At 37.1% G+C, this 15,614-nt stretch overlaps 1 protein-coding gene across 1 annotated transcript; it reads left to right on the top strand.

Annotated features, from left to right (window-relative positions):
- Positions 1 to 10,850: 10,850 nt before the first annotated feature.
- LOC122530842 lies at positions 10,851 to 15,021 on the top strand (the record flags this gene model as incomplete). Its single annotated transcript, XM_043658180.1, has 2 exons — positions 10,851 to 12,134; positions 14,726 to 15,021. Coding segments are annotated over exons 1-2 (358 nt in total), but the record flags the coding sequence as incomplete, so codon positions are not given.
- Positions 15,022 to 15,614: the final 593 nt, after the last annotated feature.

The raw sequence follows: 15,614 nt of genomic DNA on the forward strand, positions 1-15,614 counted from the left end.
TCGTTACGGCTGCAGAAACGGTGGGAGTTTTGCCGCCCTGCTAGTCGGCTGCCGCCGTCGGCGGAGATTAATTAACTAGATAACGCTCGGTGGCTGCGAGGGAACGTTGAAAGAGAGGGTTCAACGAGGGAGAGTGAAAGAGAGTAACGGGGACAGTTCGTGGGGGTGCGTGGCCACCCAGAAATCCCGTAACTACCGACGGCCTCAAGACGCCTCATGACACAAAAGATCTCGTTTAATCGACTTATCTGGTTATAAATCGTATTAAAGCTATAGATCATGTACATTGCTCAATTGTCCATAATTTCATTTCATTTTTTCGCACCGTCACGATTCTTGTAAGAAACAATCAAATATAATCAAAATATCGTGAAATGTATAATCGATGTACATGATATAATACGTGTGCAGATCTCCCCGTTCGGGTCGCAATAATACAGAGAAACCGATAGACAAAAGGGGGAGGGAGGGAGAATTGCATCGGTAGCCATGACGGAGGTTTCAGAGTCGGTAAACTCTTGGCGTATATCGACTGTGTCGCCTCATCTACAAGTCAATCAGGCTCGCGTGCCAGCGACTCGTGAGGGCGGTCCGGTACACGTAAGTAAGTGGCCGACCAGCCAGCCGGTGCAATACATATACCTGCGGCTTGCTGTCCAATACGAGCGTCGACACGGCCACCTTTATGCCGGGTATGCAAGTATAATGCGCCGCTGCATATATGAATGCTTATGGTAATCCGCGCGCGGCACCAGCCTCGTTTCGACGTTGGCCCGGATGCCTGCTAGATAGACCACGGTCCCTGTCTATTGTTATCGGTCGTTCTGTACGCCGCTCTTCCTACATCCACAGGATTTTGACAACCAGTCCTCAATTCTTACCTCTGAAATATATAGATTTTCGGCGTATTAGCCTCAGAGTACAAGAGAATATTTGTTAAGCGTCAGGATTGGTCATTTTCGGCTCTGACAGGGAATACAGCAGTGAGATTTACAGTATCGGGCAAATATTTGGAATTATACTTTCCCATTCCCTCTGTAAATACAATTGTACGATTCTTTAGTCGCTAGAACAAGACCGACTTCGATCCTCCAAATTCTCAAACATTCAGAAGATTAATTCTGAAACATCTTCTAAAATAAACCACGTTGAGGTGTTTAATAAATAGCTCGATACCAACCAGGTATTTTCAGTCTTCTTCAGGTGAAGTAACCACGATCCAATCGGGAACCTGAGGGTAGATTTTAACCAGTGACTCAGTGATCGATGCCAGTGTGAATCGTGGTCGAAATCATGGTTGGGGCATATGATTCGATCCCTGTGCCTCGAACCTACCGATGGCAGCCTGTCTGCAAGTATAGACGAGCGATCATATCAGGTCGTTAACTGATATTAATAGCAGGGCGCGGTGAACTGGCTCGTATTCCCTCTGTCTATCACGTTCTCTCGCTCTTTTGGCCGGGCTCGCTCTCTGGCTAGTCCCACCTAAGGGACCCTTTGCCCTAATTGTAACAAATTAAATCACGCGATATCGACGATTCCCTCGGGTGAAATCTACGAGCGGCAGAAGCGTGCCACGATTGTGCACGCCTTTTCAACGCTCTAATCTATCCTCGTCGGGCCATTGTTTCCAATTAAGGGGGGAGGAGGCCCGGATTTACGTTCGATTATGGACCATTCTTCGGGATTCACTATTGGCATAAGATGCAAATCTGCAACATACGTTCATTCGGATCAGTGATTTTTTTTTTTAAAGGAATCCTCTGCTTTGCATGCTCTAGATTTGGGCAATAATTAGAATTGTAATTCGGATTCTCTTGAATGTACAATAATAACAATTCTTGCGATATTTATTAAATGTTTTTGTAAAGTAGCTGTTGAATATTTATTGAGCCTTCAGTGGAGCCAGAGTGACAGTGAAAAAGAGTATGACAAAAGCATGTCAATTTTGGATCATGAATATACCGTAAAAAGTTATTGTATTAGTATTGAAAATTATTGCTTTATAAAATTATTACATTGTAACATAGAGTATTGAAGGATAATGTTTAGAATTCAAGAAATTTCGCTATCTTTATTCAAAAATTGAAAATACTTTCGTTCAAAATCCAGATAAGACTCGATTAATATTCTCTTGAAATTAATAAGAACAATAAACATCTTACTTTAAGAACAGCGATAAAAATTGTACATTTCCATCTGTTTCCTCGCTTTTTCCAGATATCTCGTTAGAATTTTTAGCGAAAAAGCAGCCGAGAGAGAGATCTTTCTCCAGAACGAGTCGGAGTGGATTTATAAGCATGCGAATAAACTCTTTTTTAATATACAGCACTAACCTGTTGAATGCATTGTGTTCGTGACAAGCAGTGATTACATTTGTTCTCCCGAGTTAGATACATTTTTTATCATTTCAACGATCGTGTTACCGATGATAACCGCGTTAACCGCTGCTCGGTATCGTTGTAGATCAAGGGCGCTTTAATATATTACTTTCTGGTCTCGCGGCTAACTCGATGAAAACCGAGCAGAAAGAACAATGAAAGCGAAGCCAGGAAATTTGTTACAGCAACTGATTCTCCTCGTAAAAGTTCCTTTTATTACCGAGCTAAATATATTCAAGCAGCCCATACTTTTTCTCCATCTCTTAGAGTAAATCACCAAAAATTAAACATTTCCACACTGTAACGGAAACTCTAAATCTCTGTCGCTTTCAAAATTCTATTCGAACGTTTGAATATCTCCTCCGACAATGACAAAAGCGAAAACGGTCTTTTCACATTTCTTCAACAACATTCTAAAGCAAGTGGTATTAAAAAACTGTAAAAATTAATAACATTGATATTTTAACATTCCTTTCCCATACTAATATTCGTAACTTCTTATAACAGGGGCTTATCCATCAATCGATAAAAAGAAAGCAGAGAGGAGAGGAAAACCTATGAGAAGAAGTATTGTATAAGGATTTCGATGCGTGGTATGACAAGGGAAAGAGGAAGAAACGAGGGAAAACTAAAAAGCAGTAACGGTGGCGACTTTTGATATTTCCTGGCTTTACCATTAGCTAGGCACGAGCCTCGAGCCGGCAAGGGCGGCACGGTGGATGCGGGGAAAGCCTCAGGAAGCTCTAACTCACGGGCAAAGGGGCAACCCACACCGTTCACCCGAGCCAGCCCCTGCCATTAACATTAACCGAGCACATACAGGGTGTTTGCAATGGCATTATCGATCGGCCTGGTGAAAAAAGACCAGCGAATGGAGCACTTTGTACGATACGTGCAGGAAACGCCTAGTTTACATTCACGAAACCCGGCTAAATGCCGATAGACTCATTTTCGGCCACTATCCACCGTTACTCGGCCCGTTCGTGATTGCCAACGACAGTACGGATCATCCTGATTCAAAGAGCGAGAGAGAAAGACAGAACATTTTCGACTTGAACTGATTATCCTCCGGATTACCTTGAAAGAGGAGGAAACTCTATTTTGAGCGCTTGTAGAATTCTATTCCCACCCAACGGTGATTCGACTTACTCAAAAGCACCTAGTACCTTTTTTCATTGATCGATTAAATGGTTTCTGAAGGTATTTCTGATTTTTTAAATAATAAAATATTTAGTAGAAAAAGATGAATCACTCAAATCACTTTGGTTTCAGTGAGTGACTGTTGGATTGATGATAAAATTTAACAAATGAAAAAAGATAAAAAAAAAATTGTATTCTATGTGAACTTCTTATCCATTTCCGGTAACACATACGCTATTTTCTGAATCAGCTGAATTTTCCAGGAAAAGAAACCAAAAATTTCCTCGTCATTAGTTTAGCAATTCGTGAATAATCGATTAGAGCGACCGTCCCAGATCGAGTGATTTTTCTTCGACCATCCCCTTCGGCCAGCTCGTTTCCGGTGAAAATCACGAACCATATCTGCTCGTGGCTCGTCGTTCATGCGTGAAGCATTCGATCGTCGAGCAAGGAACGGTGTCAATCGTGCGAGAAACATCGAATCTTTTGTGCTCCGATCGATGAGTGCATTTTCGTGTCTGAACCACGGTGGATCCGTGCTACTTCCGGCCGCGGCCATCGTCAATCGCCTCCACGTATAATCACTAGGTTCGCTGTACTCCTCGCTCCGCTTTTAATTCTGATTATTGGATCCGTTGGAACTATCTACGGGCAAAAGTCACAAGAAGTGAGATATGAAAGAAGAGAAGAAAACAACAAAGAAGATTTGAAGATGGATGAAAGATTAATACTTAACATTCTTTAAGGCAAAAGAAGATACGATTGGTTAAATCATCTTCTTGTTCAAAAGTTTGGAAATGTAGAAAGTGGTAGGTTGAATGAAAGTCCATTGAACTGGTTTTATTAGGTTTCAGATTTGCAGATCTGTGAAAGAGGTAATTTAAAGATTGTTCACTAGATTTATAAGTTTACTAAAAAATGTAAAAAGCAAGTACGGAGAAAGTTTACGTCGATATAAATTGAAATTTTGTTGGATATGCAGGGTGAGTCTCGTAACGTAACATCAAATAACTCATAAAATATTTGTGGTACAAAAAAATGTTCAGATAGAAGTTGCATGGCTTGTAATCAGTTTTATGTTATTTTGCTTTTTTATCAGCTATGAAGTCACCTTCAATTATTTAAATCATGCACAGTTAATATTTCTTCCCGAATTTGGCTAGATTTTAGATTGTTGAGGCCTACATAAAAAACAGCATTAATACCAAATGCGGTCTAAAATACATAGTTACTGAGATATTAGCAAAAATATTTTTTTACATTGTATTCGACAAGACCGTTAATCTCAGTAACTATGTATTTTAGATCCTATTTGGTGCAATACTTTTTTATGTATCCTAAGTCAGGAAGAAGTAGTAACTATTCCATTTGAAAAATTGAAGGTGACCTTCACATCTTGATAGAAAAGCAAAATAACATAAAACTGATTATAGTACTATATGTCCTCCTAGAAACCGTGCAACTTTTATCTGAAACATTTTCTCGTACAACAAATATTTCATGAGTTATTTGATGTCGTCACGTTACGAGACTCGCCCTGTATTGTTTTATTAAATTAGACTCACTAATCTCAAATCTGATATCTTATTAAAGAATGTGCATGATTCTTTACCATAGTCTATAATACAAACGTAAATTTTACTTGAACTCCGATTTGGTTTGGTTTACAATGGAGGCACGATTTTGTATGGTGGTAACGCGATCTCGATATCAATAACACGTGATTCACATTGATCGGTATGGTTAACGAATAGAACGATAACGATATATGGTTATCGACGATACGTTGAAATATATACCGGCGGCTGGCCACCAGCACCCTTTCGAAACCGTGCCCTGGCCACGTGTCCGACGTGTCGCGCCCCCGTTGTTATTGCACGTCGTGGATCAGATAATTTTCGTACAAGCAGATATCTAGTGGACAGGCGGGAACACGCGCCATGACCTTGCATAAAGATTGCCAGATAACATTGATATATTAATCAAATCTACTAGTTACCCTGGGAATGTTATTAGCTCTGTGAAATCCCTACATGTTCTTGGACATTGTTCTCTTTTATATCTGCAAGGAATATCTACGCAAAATTTTGTAAGAAACATCTACTCAAATCCAATCTTATTTCCAAACTTTTCTGTAGGTATTGCACACAAAAGTTGCAGACTTTGTTCTTACATTTATCGCTTACTTTAAAGCGCTGAAAGGATCCGAGTAGACAAATTCACGCGAATCGGAGGTGGAAGACATTTAGTTAGGAAATATGAAATTATTATAAATTACAGAGTACAATCGAAAGCTCAACGTTCAACCGTCAATTTGAACCTATGCCAAAATTCTATTACCACTTACGATACATGCCAAAATTTCAGCTTCGTATGCAACAATTTTCATTCTGTTCTGCTTAAAAATTCTCCTTTTCTTTTGGTTAGTATCTTCGGAAATTTCCTCAATGTTATCAATTAACAAATACGATAGATATAATACTAAAAGTAAAAAAAGTATAACAGGATATACTATGTAATGTTGTATAATTTTAGCTTCCTCTAGAGACAACAGTAGAATATCCAATACATATTCTCTTTTTCCTTGAATGATTTTTGTCACGTATGTAATTACAAAAATCGTTCCGGTTTTTATCTCTCAATTAAAACTGCTTTGCGTTCGAAAAATTTCATTGTTTATTAGATTTATAATACTGCATATTATATCTAAAATATGAAAATAAAATATATCAATTTTGATATTGAAATTATTTACTTTTTTGTTAAATAAATTCCTCATTTTTCATTTTTATCGTATTTAATATCAGCAAATTCGAATATCAATTAATCCCTTGTCCATAAAAAAGCAAAAATGTATCCGTCCACATACTTCAATTTTTCAAAACAAAAGATTCATCACGTTACGTGAGCTCGCAATTACATTATAAAAAAATCAATTGAATTATAAATTTGTAGATCCTGATTTCCAATGTATTGGATTATAACATAATCCAATTGTCCGTAAATCCAATCAATGATTATTTTTAACTATGATTATTTGTAAACAGAGAAAACGAGATGAGTGTTACAACTTTGCTTAAACAAAAGAAAAAAATCATCCAAAAATATCCAAGAACTAAAGTACTAAGAAACTCATAAGAGACCAGTCACCCCAAGGAAGATCTTAAATTCAGCGAAATCAGAAAGAAACAGTGGATACACGATGGAAAAAGTTAAATCGAGCCCCTGACAAAGTACAACAGAGACGGTCGTATGCATCGAACGAACACGAGAGACAAGGACACGGAATGTCGTAGTAGAAACACGTCAGATAAGGATAGAGGAAGAGAGAGGGAAAGACAGGCAGGAAGGGAGAGGAAAGATCCACCCTGGTGGATGATCCCGCCTCTAAGGAGCCGCTTCATGCCAGAGCCCAGCACGAGGGGGTTAGCGACTAACCCTCCTACCTCTTCCACCGCCATCTCCACCCTCTCTCCCGGCGTCCCGGCGCAGGCTCCGATACACAGCCAATCGTCGGACCGCGACTGATAACGACGCTGCCAAATGTGCGTCCGTCGCATCGCGGCCGAGTTCGCCACGGTGGTCCACGCGTTCTTCGCAGCCTCGTTACATCCTCCGGGGCTGTAATCCGCTCGGATAGCCGGCTATCGTCCATCGAACGCCGGCTCGCTCGATTGTTAAGTCACCGTTTCACCTGTCCTCGCTAGCCGCACGGCTTCCTTTGGATTTTATTCTGTATATTATCGGATCTGATATCACTTTGAAAGAATATCCGCGTGTTCATGTTGCTGACTTCTTTTGGTTTGGTTCTTCTCTCCTCGTTTTCTGAAGTTCCTTGCCGTTGAAGAATATTTGAAAGAGAAACGAGGCTTCGATACTGGGTGAACTGTCATTAAAAAGCGTGGTTGGGATTTAATTGCAAGTGAGAAGGTGAAGGTTCGAGACTCAGTCTGGGCTACCTGGAGCGAAAGGCGAACTGGATTTGACGGTGCTGGATAAGGGTACACGCAGGACCCCGCATTGACGGTGAGTTTGAAATCATTTTGGATTGAATGGATTGATTTTCCAATAAGATTTTGATAATTGTAGAGCTAGCAGGCTGATGGTAGCGATAGAAAGTCTGAGTTGCCTGTGATTGTACCTACAATACGAAAATAATTATGTTTTAATAAATATTGTAATAAAAAAAAAAAAAAATAAAAATAATCGTTCAAAGCAAAAATAATTTTGGAAACTATGATTCTGTAATGTACTTAGAATTTCAACCTTTTTGTCTTGAAATTAAGTAACAACTGTAGAATATAGTAAATAGTGAAGTAAATAAAAATATTATAATATATTATAATAAATAGTATAGGCCACATAAAACCTGTGGGAATGTACGTAAGTAAGAGTCCTGATGTCTTAGAAGTCGATGACTCTGATGACCTCAAAGTTTTATCTGCTTTACTTCAGAATTAAGTTTATTTTGACTGCTGAAATCCTACTTCCCATATCAACGTTATGAATAAAAGATATTGCACTAATAAATATATTTAATTGTGTCTAAATATTTAATATTGTATTTATATTTAATTGATCTTCCATTATCAACAACAAAATAAATATCTATAATAAAATTTATAAGACTTAACAATTGTTATATTATTGTATATGATATAATAATTTGAAGTCTAAGTTAAGTAGAATAATCATAAGATTAATATGAAACATTCTGTCTTTACACTCGTACAATTAGACCACAATGATTTCGGATCGTCCAGTAGTGAAACTATATGAACATTTATCGCTCTGTGGTCGAATTTCCGATACCCACTGAATAAAAATCGGCACGTTTATTATTTCCGATTCTTTCCCACGGATTTTGTCAGTTTGCATTTATGATATACACTGCGTACGGATCTCACCTGCCTGCACGCATGTTTCGCGTATTAACTGCTCCGGCTGTATCTTCAACGCTAAATTACCGCCCGCGTTCACAATTTTTTCTGCCATCTCTTTCATTGCTCCGCATTCTACACCGCTGTTATTCATTTTTTTAACGCCTCGTAAATTCTACACATTTTCCTGTATTTCTCCTGCATTGTCCTATATTTTTTAAAAGCGCACAGCATTGTTCCTCTCGCAAGATTCCTTAACCCATTAAAGATCAATTGACGCAACATTTTATTAACCTCTTGCGCTAGTAACTGGTTCACGGATCATAACGAGTGACCAAACCGTATACAATAATTCGTCTTCTTTTTGAATTCATCCGGTATATCACTGGAGATAGAAATTACTAAAAAGTAATTACTAAAAAGTTTATCATTTGTTTTGGGCCAAATATTCTCGACGTACGTGGCACGTCATTCCAGCGCAAGAGGTTAATATTGTAGCTAATGAAATGAATTCTAAAGATTGATTAGATATTTTTTTCTTCATTCTTTCATCTTGAATCGCTGAATTTATAATTTATTATGACGTGAAACTAGTATTTGATCTTTAATAAGGTAAATCTATTTTTGTCTTTTGTTTTTCTTTTCTTTCTGCTGTTTAATCATCAATTCTTTGCCATTATATATTGCCATTGTGTAAGAGGAATTTAAAATTTACTCGCGTCTCGTTAAGCATACGTAGATGTTTCTTGTTCTATTTTTATCGTTAAAGGATTCCTGTTTTTAAAGGAAGAGCACCTCGTTCAGGCAATATCCGTGTTTTCTTCTTTTTCTATCGATGAACTTTGTCATGCATTAACTATAGGATCGCGATTATGGAAGCCGATCCGGTTTTTACCGTTGTACTAGTACTTCTGCTTTGTATCTGAAAAACGTCATCGCCCCTTAGGCATCGTGTTTTGCATATTAGAGGAGAAATACCAAGATAAAATACAACAAAATGAAAAACATAGCGATATACTCTGATATTAATATTAATCAAGTTCTTGTGCAATGAATTGGTGGCTTTTTGAGCGATTGTGTTTAATATTACTACAGTGATTCTAAGAATCAACTTTAGCTAGTTGCTAATCATCTTTCATTATGTTTTATATTTATTATATGTAGTCATAATAAATGACTACGTGTATGATTAAGGGGAACATTATTTAGGAATCCAGGATTCTATTTATTTCTTTTTTTTTTGTAAAAGGATAAAAATCCATGGATTAATAGCTTACGTACGAAAGAATCATTACCTAAATCATAGGTAATAATAGGACTCTATTTATTCTTTCAATCTTTTAATCTACCTGCACGCAGAAATTATTACTAAAAGAATGTTTTATTTGAATAATATCAAAAATAAAAGACCATTAATTTCCAGTAACAATTATATAGTATATAACTACAACATTTACAGTATCTCTAACCAAAATATTACAATGAATGTTGCTTGAATAATACCAAAAGAATCTGATAATCTGTTTCTCCTAAATTCTATTTTTTACTACAATCACAAATCATATATCATGTGATATAGATTAATATGTTTATTAGGAATCACGTACTAATTTCTTTTATTAGTTATTTCAAGCAATATATTATCTGTTTCAATTTACTGATACTTTACCTAAAATTGTTCTCCTTTTTCAAATAACTTCGGCATCCAACAGTCGTAAATCATATATCAAATCAATAAAATCATCACAAGCAACAAGAAAACATCATCCATTAAAAAAAGCATTCTATCTAAAAAAGAACAATTTAAACTTTTTTCCTCTTTCAAAGTTCAATAATCAAGATTCAATAATCAAAAGTCAAACGATAAAATATCAATCAACCTTTCCAATCATGAGCCACCATAAACAGTTAGAAATCATCATGCAGTTCTTTCAGTCTCACCATCAGCTGTCGCAAACAAGAAGAAAAATTACCATGCAATTCTTCCTGCCTTACTATCAAACAGATATTTATATGAAATCAAATGCCTACCTTTTCTATTATCCAGTCATCATTGCAAAGTGGCAACAAGAAATCAAACAAATCATCACGCAATCATCCTCCTCGCCAAAAGAACACTCAACCTGAAACACAGAGAATCCAACATCCGTCATAAGATACTGTTGCACACAAGCAAAACCAAACAGGCCATCATCGAATCATCTGACAAGAAAACGCAGCAAGGTAGACGCGATGTTATCGTTTTCTCCCTCTTTCGTATTGGAAGTACGCGCGGCCGCGTCGTCCGCGACACACTACATTTAAATAGTATGTGTAGGTACATGCGAGAGAGAGTTTAGACGAGGTAGGCAGAGGGGTTTCCGGCGAGCGTTAACAGAGTAACAGAGTGATGTAATGAGGCCCGGAAGCAGGCAATTTGCTGGCCGCGGCGGCCGCAGTTGCGCGAGACAACCTGCCCGGAGTACCTTCTTCTTGATATCAGGTCCAGCCTCTTCACCAGCCGATATCCGACAATCCTGTGTCGTCTCCGATCAGCTTAGAGCGCGCACGTGCCGTATCCCACAGTGATCCCGCCAATCGTTCTCCGAATCTTTGATCGATCGATCGTTTGATCTATTGTTTACATTAACAATACTCGGTGACATTTTACGATGTTTCTCCCAGTGATAATTCGTGGTTCCTATATTTCTCTTGTCAAGCTTCTCCGTTTGGACGCAACAACCTACAAACAAGATTAGTGACAACGCTGATTAGAGGTTAGGAAGATAGAAACAAAAATAGTATCGGGCTGGACGTTTATAGAGGATATATATATATACACACCTATGTATGTACATCATTGGTACAGAGGATCCTGGGTAATCGTTCGTAAATCTATCCCTTAAGGGACCTCTTGCAACCGACGAATATTCGAGGATGTTGTCACTCCTGAAACGTATATATATATATAGTAAACGTATAATATACTATTAACGTATAATATATTATATTCTACTAATACGTGTATACTAGAGAAACTGTGCAATGATATATATTATTACAAAAAATTCGTTTGCTATGAAAACATACACGTACAAACAAACGGGCAAGGATTATGCGAACTTCCCTGATATCAATTACCACGCAATATTGAAGATTAACTGAACGGAACGTAGAAAACAATTAAACGTCGCTGTTCTTCAAATGTATGATACGTACTGTGTATTACTAACGTACATGTAACAATACTATATATCGTTATGAAAATTTGTTTCTAGTGAAAAGATTTATAACAGAAGAATAATATTACATACGTGCACGAGAGTTTTCCTGATATCAATTGCTATCTAGTATTGAAGATTAACTGGACGGGATGCGGAAACCGTATACTTGCGGCCCGCCGGAGGTGCACCGTGATTATGTGACAGTTTTGTGAACGTGATTAAATTGACCTCGATACACTGTGGACATCCGCGCGGTGCGTTCAGTTTCGAACTGTGTTTTCGCTGCTTTCCCGCTGAATCCACCGTTTCCGACGACATCTGCGAATTCATAAAATGAGAACGACACATCGCGTCAAGGCTGATTAGAGATTCTCAAGAAATCGTCGTTTTAACTTGGAGGAAAAATAGAAACGTTGTGTGTGTGTGTTTTTTTTTTTTTTTTAACATTTCTTATCGAGGAGACAATCGATGGTCAGCGTGTACGGTGTGCAGCTTGCATTTTATCGTGGACATCGTCGCAGCGACAGCAGGTAAAATCCGCGTCCATTTTTTGTCTCTGGTCGTCGTTCGTTTCCGGTTAGTCAAATAATTCACGTAACTCGTCGAAGGAAGTGACAGATGTGGATACGCAGAGAATGAAGAAAGAAAAATCGTTTTTGTACGCGGAGAAGATTGGGAGGAAAAATATCGTTTACTCGTTGTTTTTTTGAAACTTCTCTTTTGAATCTATCGGATTTATTTTTAACAGGGATGAAAGATTCGTGACGATTATGATGGATATATGTATGGAGAAGGAAGGAAGGTGAATCAGGTTATACGAAGACTTTGGTACCGTGTGAAAGAAATATTGTAAGAAAAAGAAGTCTTATTTATCTTCTCTCTTCAATTTTAATTTTTTCTTGGATTGATTTGAGATAGAGAGCGAAGATAGCGTTCGTGGGGATAACGATGCAAATGTCGTCGCGGTATCACTTTCGGAATTCCGATGGGAGGCGATAAGTTGGAGGCCGCGTTCATAAAATGTAGATCGACGGTACCCGGTAGCTCCTCTCTAAATTACGACAGATCGATTATGAGTTCCCGCTCGTTACGTGCACGTAATCTACCTCCAGTTAACCGTTCGTCCGCTGCTATCTCCTCTGCCACCGGATTCTGAAGTCTCTCGGTGGCTCCTCGAGAGTTCCTAGTCGTTGCAAAGTGCAGAGATACGTATATTATATCTTTTCTAAAATATTCTAGATTTTAGAAAACCACTGTGAAATCTTTGAGAAAAATTTTGATGTAGTACATATTAAAAAATGTAGTTGTAGTGCATATTAAAAATTATAATACGTAGACTTTCGAAATGTTAGTCTTTATGAAAAATACACTATATTTGTTTTTAATATGTTTAAACGAACCTTTAGACGATATAAACACGTACTGTGTTCTTTTTTTAACGCACGGATAGATTGCAAAATTTGCACTATGTTACATTAAGATTTTCAAGCCTATCGAAGATATAGAAATTCATTAATGTGTATTGTTTTCTTAGGTATACTATTAAAAAAAACAATATCGTTCTTAATGGATTAGGATGCGTTGATTGATTAATTGATCGAGATATTGTTCATGTTCGAAACGTCATTGCAGTGTCACGATTCAAGATAATCCATAATGGATAGATCGTAGATATGGGATTTAGGTAACGATCTGTATAATCTATTAACAGACACTATCCCCGATATGAGAGTTATCAGTGATTCACGATGAATATCGTGTGCGTGCAGAATTTCATTCAATTATCTGAAGAGTAATTATTTAATAATAATAATAATTATTTAACGCTGAAGTATTTGATATATCCACCAATTAAAAATTTCCTCTTCTTACAGAGAAACTTTCAAATAGCATCCATCGATTATATTTTTCTGTGTTTCACTGTGTTCTTATTTTTAATTACGTTTCTTGCGTGAGAAGACAAGTTATGCGTAATAAGAGCGCCGACAGGTTTGTGAGCAAGAAACTTTCTTGCGTACATGCTCGTTCGATTTAATTCGATCGTGACTTTACCGGATGCTTCGAGGGTCCTTTAATGATCCTTAACGACACTGCCTACTGTAATACGCGAGTACTGACGAAGCGTCATAGTAGTTCATATTCTGTTAATACTGTTCGTTGTCTATGAAAATTAGAATTAATGTTGTAGAATTTATTTAGCGGGAAATGTTTAACTTAATGAAAAGTCACTTATATCTTCTATTATTTACATTGCTTTTTTTTATGTTATATTATTCTTTTACCCCATTTTTTTATATTACTCTTCATTATGTTTCCTTATCATATAACAGATTTTTCATTGATATTCATCTGCTTAATCTATTTTTACAGAGATCAGTACATTTTTTTCTTATTGCGTAAGAAACCTGGGATTATTCTCATTATTCTTCCATTCTTCTTCTTACTTGCTTATAATCTTTTTTTCCATTCCATTCTTAATTTCATTATTATCTGAAAGAACTCTAAATTCGTTCTTCTTCTCTTTACTATATACAAAATTCATAAAATCTATTTACCATTTAACCAATTTCCATTTAACAATTCATTTTCTAAATGCCCTCATTCCAATTGTTCTTTTAATTTTGATTCAGCTACCTTTATAAAATCTATGATAACCATTTTACATGTGTGCAAGTACTTATTCTCTTACCTGAAATTATTCACACTACAATTCTTCTTGTTTTCTATTCTTGTCGCCATTTTTCTTCATGTTCGAGTTCATTTTCAGAAACTCTCACGAGACTAATATAAACAGTTAAAGAGACATTTCATCACGTTAAGACAAGTGGAAGGCTGATAATCACAAGTCACAGTGGCTAAAGCAAATCAGTCTAACTCTTAATTTTCATAAAATAAAGGATAAGTTGTAACTTAACAAGAGAATAAAGAAATAAGGGAAAATACTCGGATAACTTAATAAAGATAAATAAAAAGTTTAAAAGTTAAAATTAAATTCAAATTTCCAGTACCCTGCCTTGAACTGTTGTGATTTTTTCAATCCATCGAATGGCAGAGAGTTAATGAAACAATTGTTTCCCAGATCAAATTAAGTTTAGAAAGATTAATTTGACTGATTTTACAGGGGCTCTTTGGTGATGTACGACAGCGCTAGCTGTTCGTACGCAGGTGCGCTCGAATTAAAGGGAGCCTCTGGAGCCGGAGCGGCGGCCGCGGCCGCAGGAGTAACCGCGGCCGGCGTCAAGCAGGAGAACTGGCCGTATCGCGGCCTCACCTGCGGTAGCACCTTCCAGAGGCTCAAGGAAAGCGTCGACAAAGCGAAACAAGCGCTCGCCGACCGCGGTGGATATTTATCCGGTGCTTTCTCGCCGCCGCCACGTGCCAATCCATCCGCCATTTCGCCAACCGCCTCCATCACCGGTAAGTCGATCAAAAGATTAATAACAGTGCTTCTCACTTCTTACACTGTGTACGTTCACGTAGACAGTAGATTTCACACATGATAACGATTGTTCCTTGGCAGAGCATGAGAAATGAAACTTTGTAAGATGAAATCTTTTAAAGAATTTTATTTTATGATGACAAATGCAAATGGTTTTTGGTAAGATTTTGTTGTCTGCGTTTGATATTGATCAGATTGCTAAGGATATTATTAGAAGATGAAATTCAGATTATTAAGGATATTATTGGAGATAATTTTTTTCTTTTTTATTTTAAAGGAAGTTCCACGTGACAAAAGAAATGTATGAAATTCAGTTGTACAATGGAAATGCAGCTTCCTTTTTCGTCTGTTTGTATTATTATCACTTCCAAGAAGCAATAACGTTATCATCTGTATAAGTAGATCTTTTTTTTTTTTTGCTCATCAGTGGGATAGATTGCAGTTTTTGTTCTGATAAAAGATGAGACATTTTGTTAATCCTAAAATGAAGCTTATACAATACACGTAAGAAAGAATTAAAGAAAAGATTAAGTACATTATATAATAGAGTGATTCTGTCTTTGAATTGAGA

The sequence above is a fragment of the Frieseomelitta varia genome, unplaced genomic scaffold (genome assembly GCF_011392965.1).
Source record: "Frieseomelitta varia isolate USP_RPSP 00005682 unplaced genomic scaffold, Fvar_1.2 scaffold_358, whole genome shotgun sequence".
In the NCBI taxonomy this organism is placed as follows: domain Eukaryota; kingdom Metazoa; phylum Arthropoda; class Insecta; order Hymenoptera; family Apidae; genus Frieseomelitta; species Frieseomelitta varia.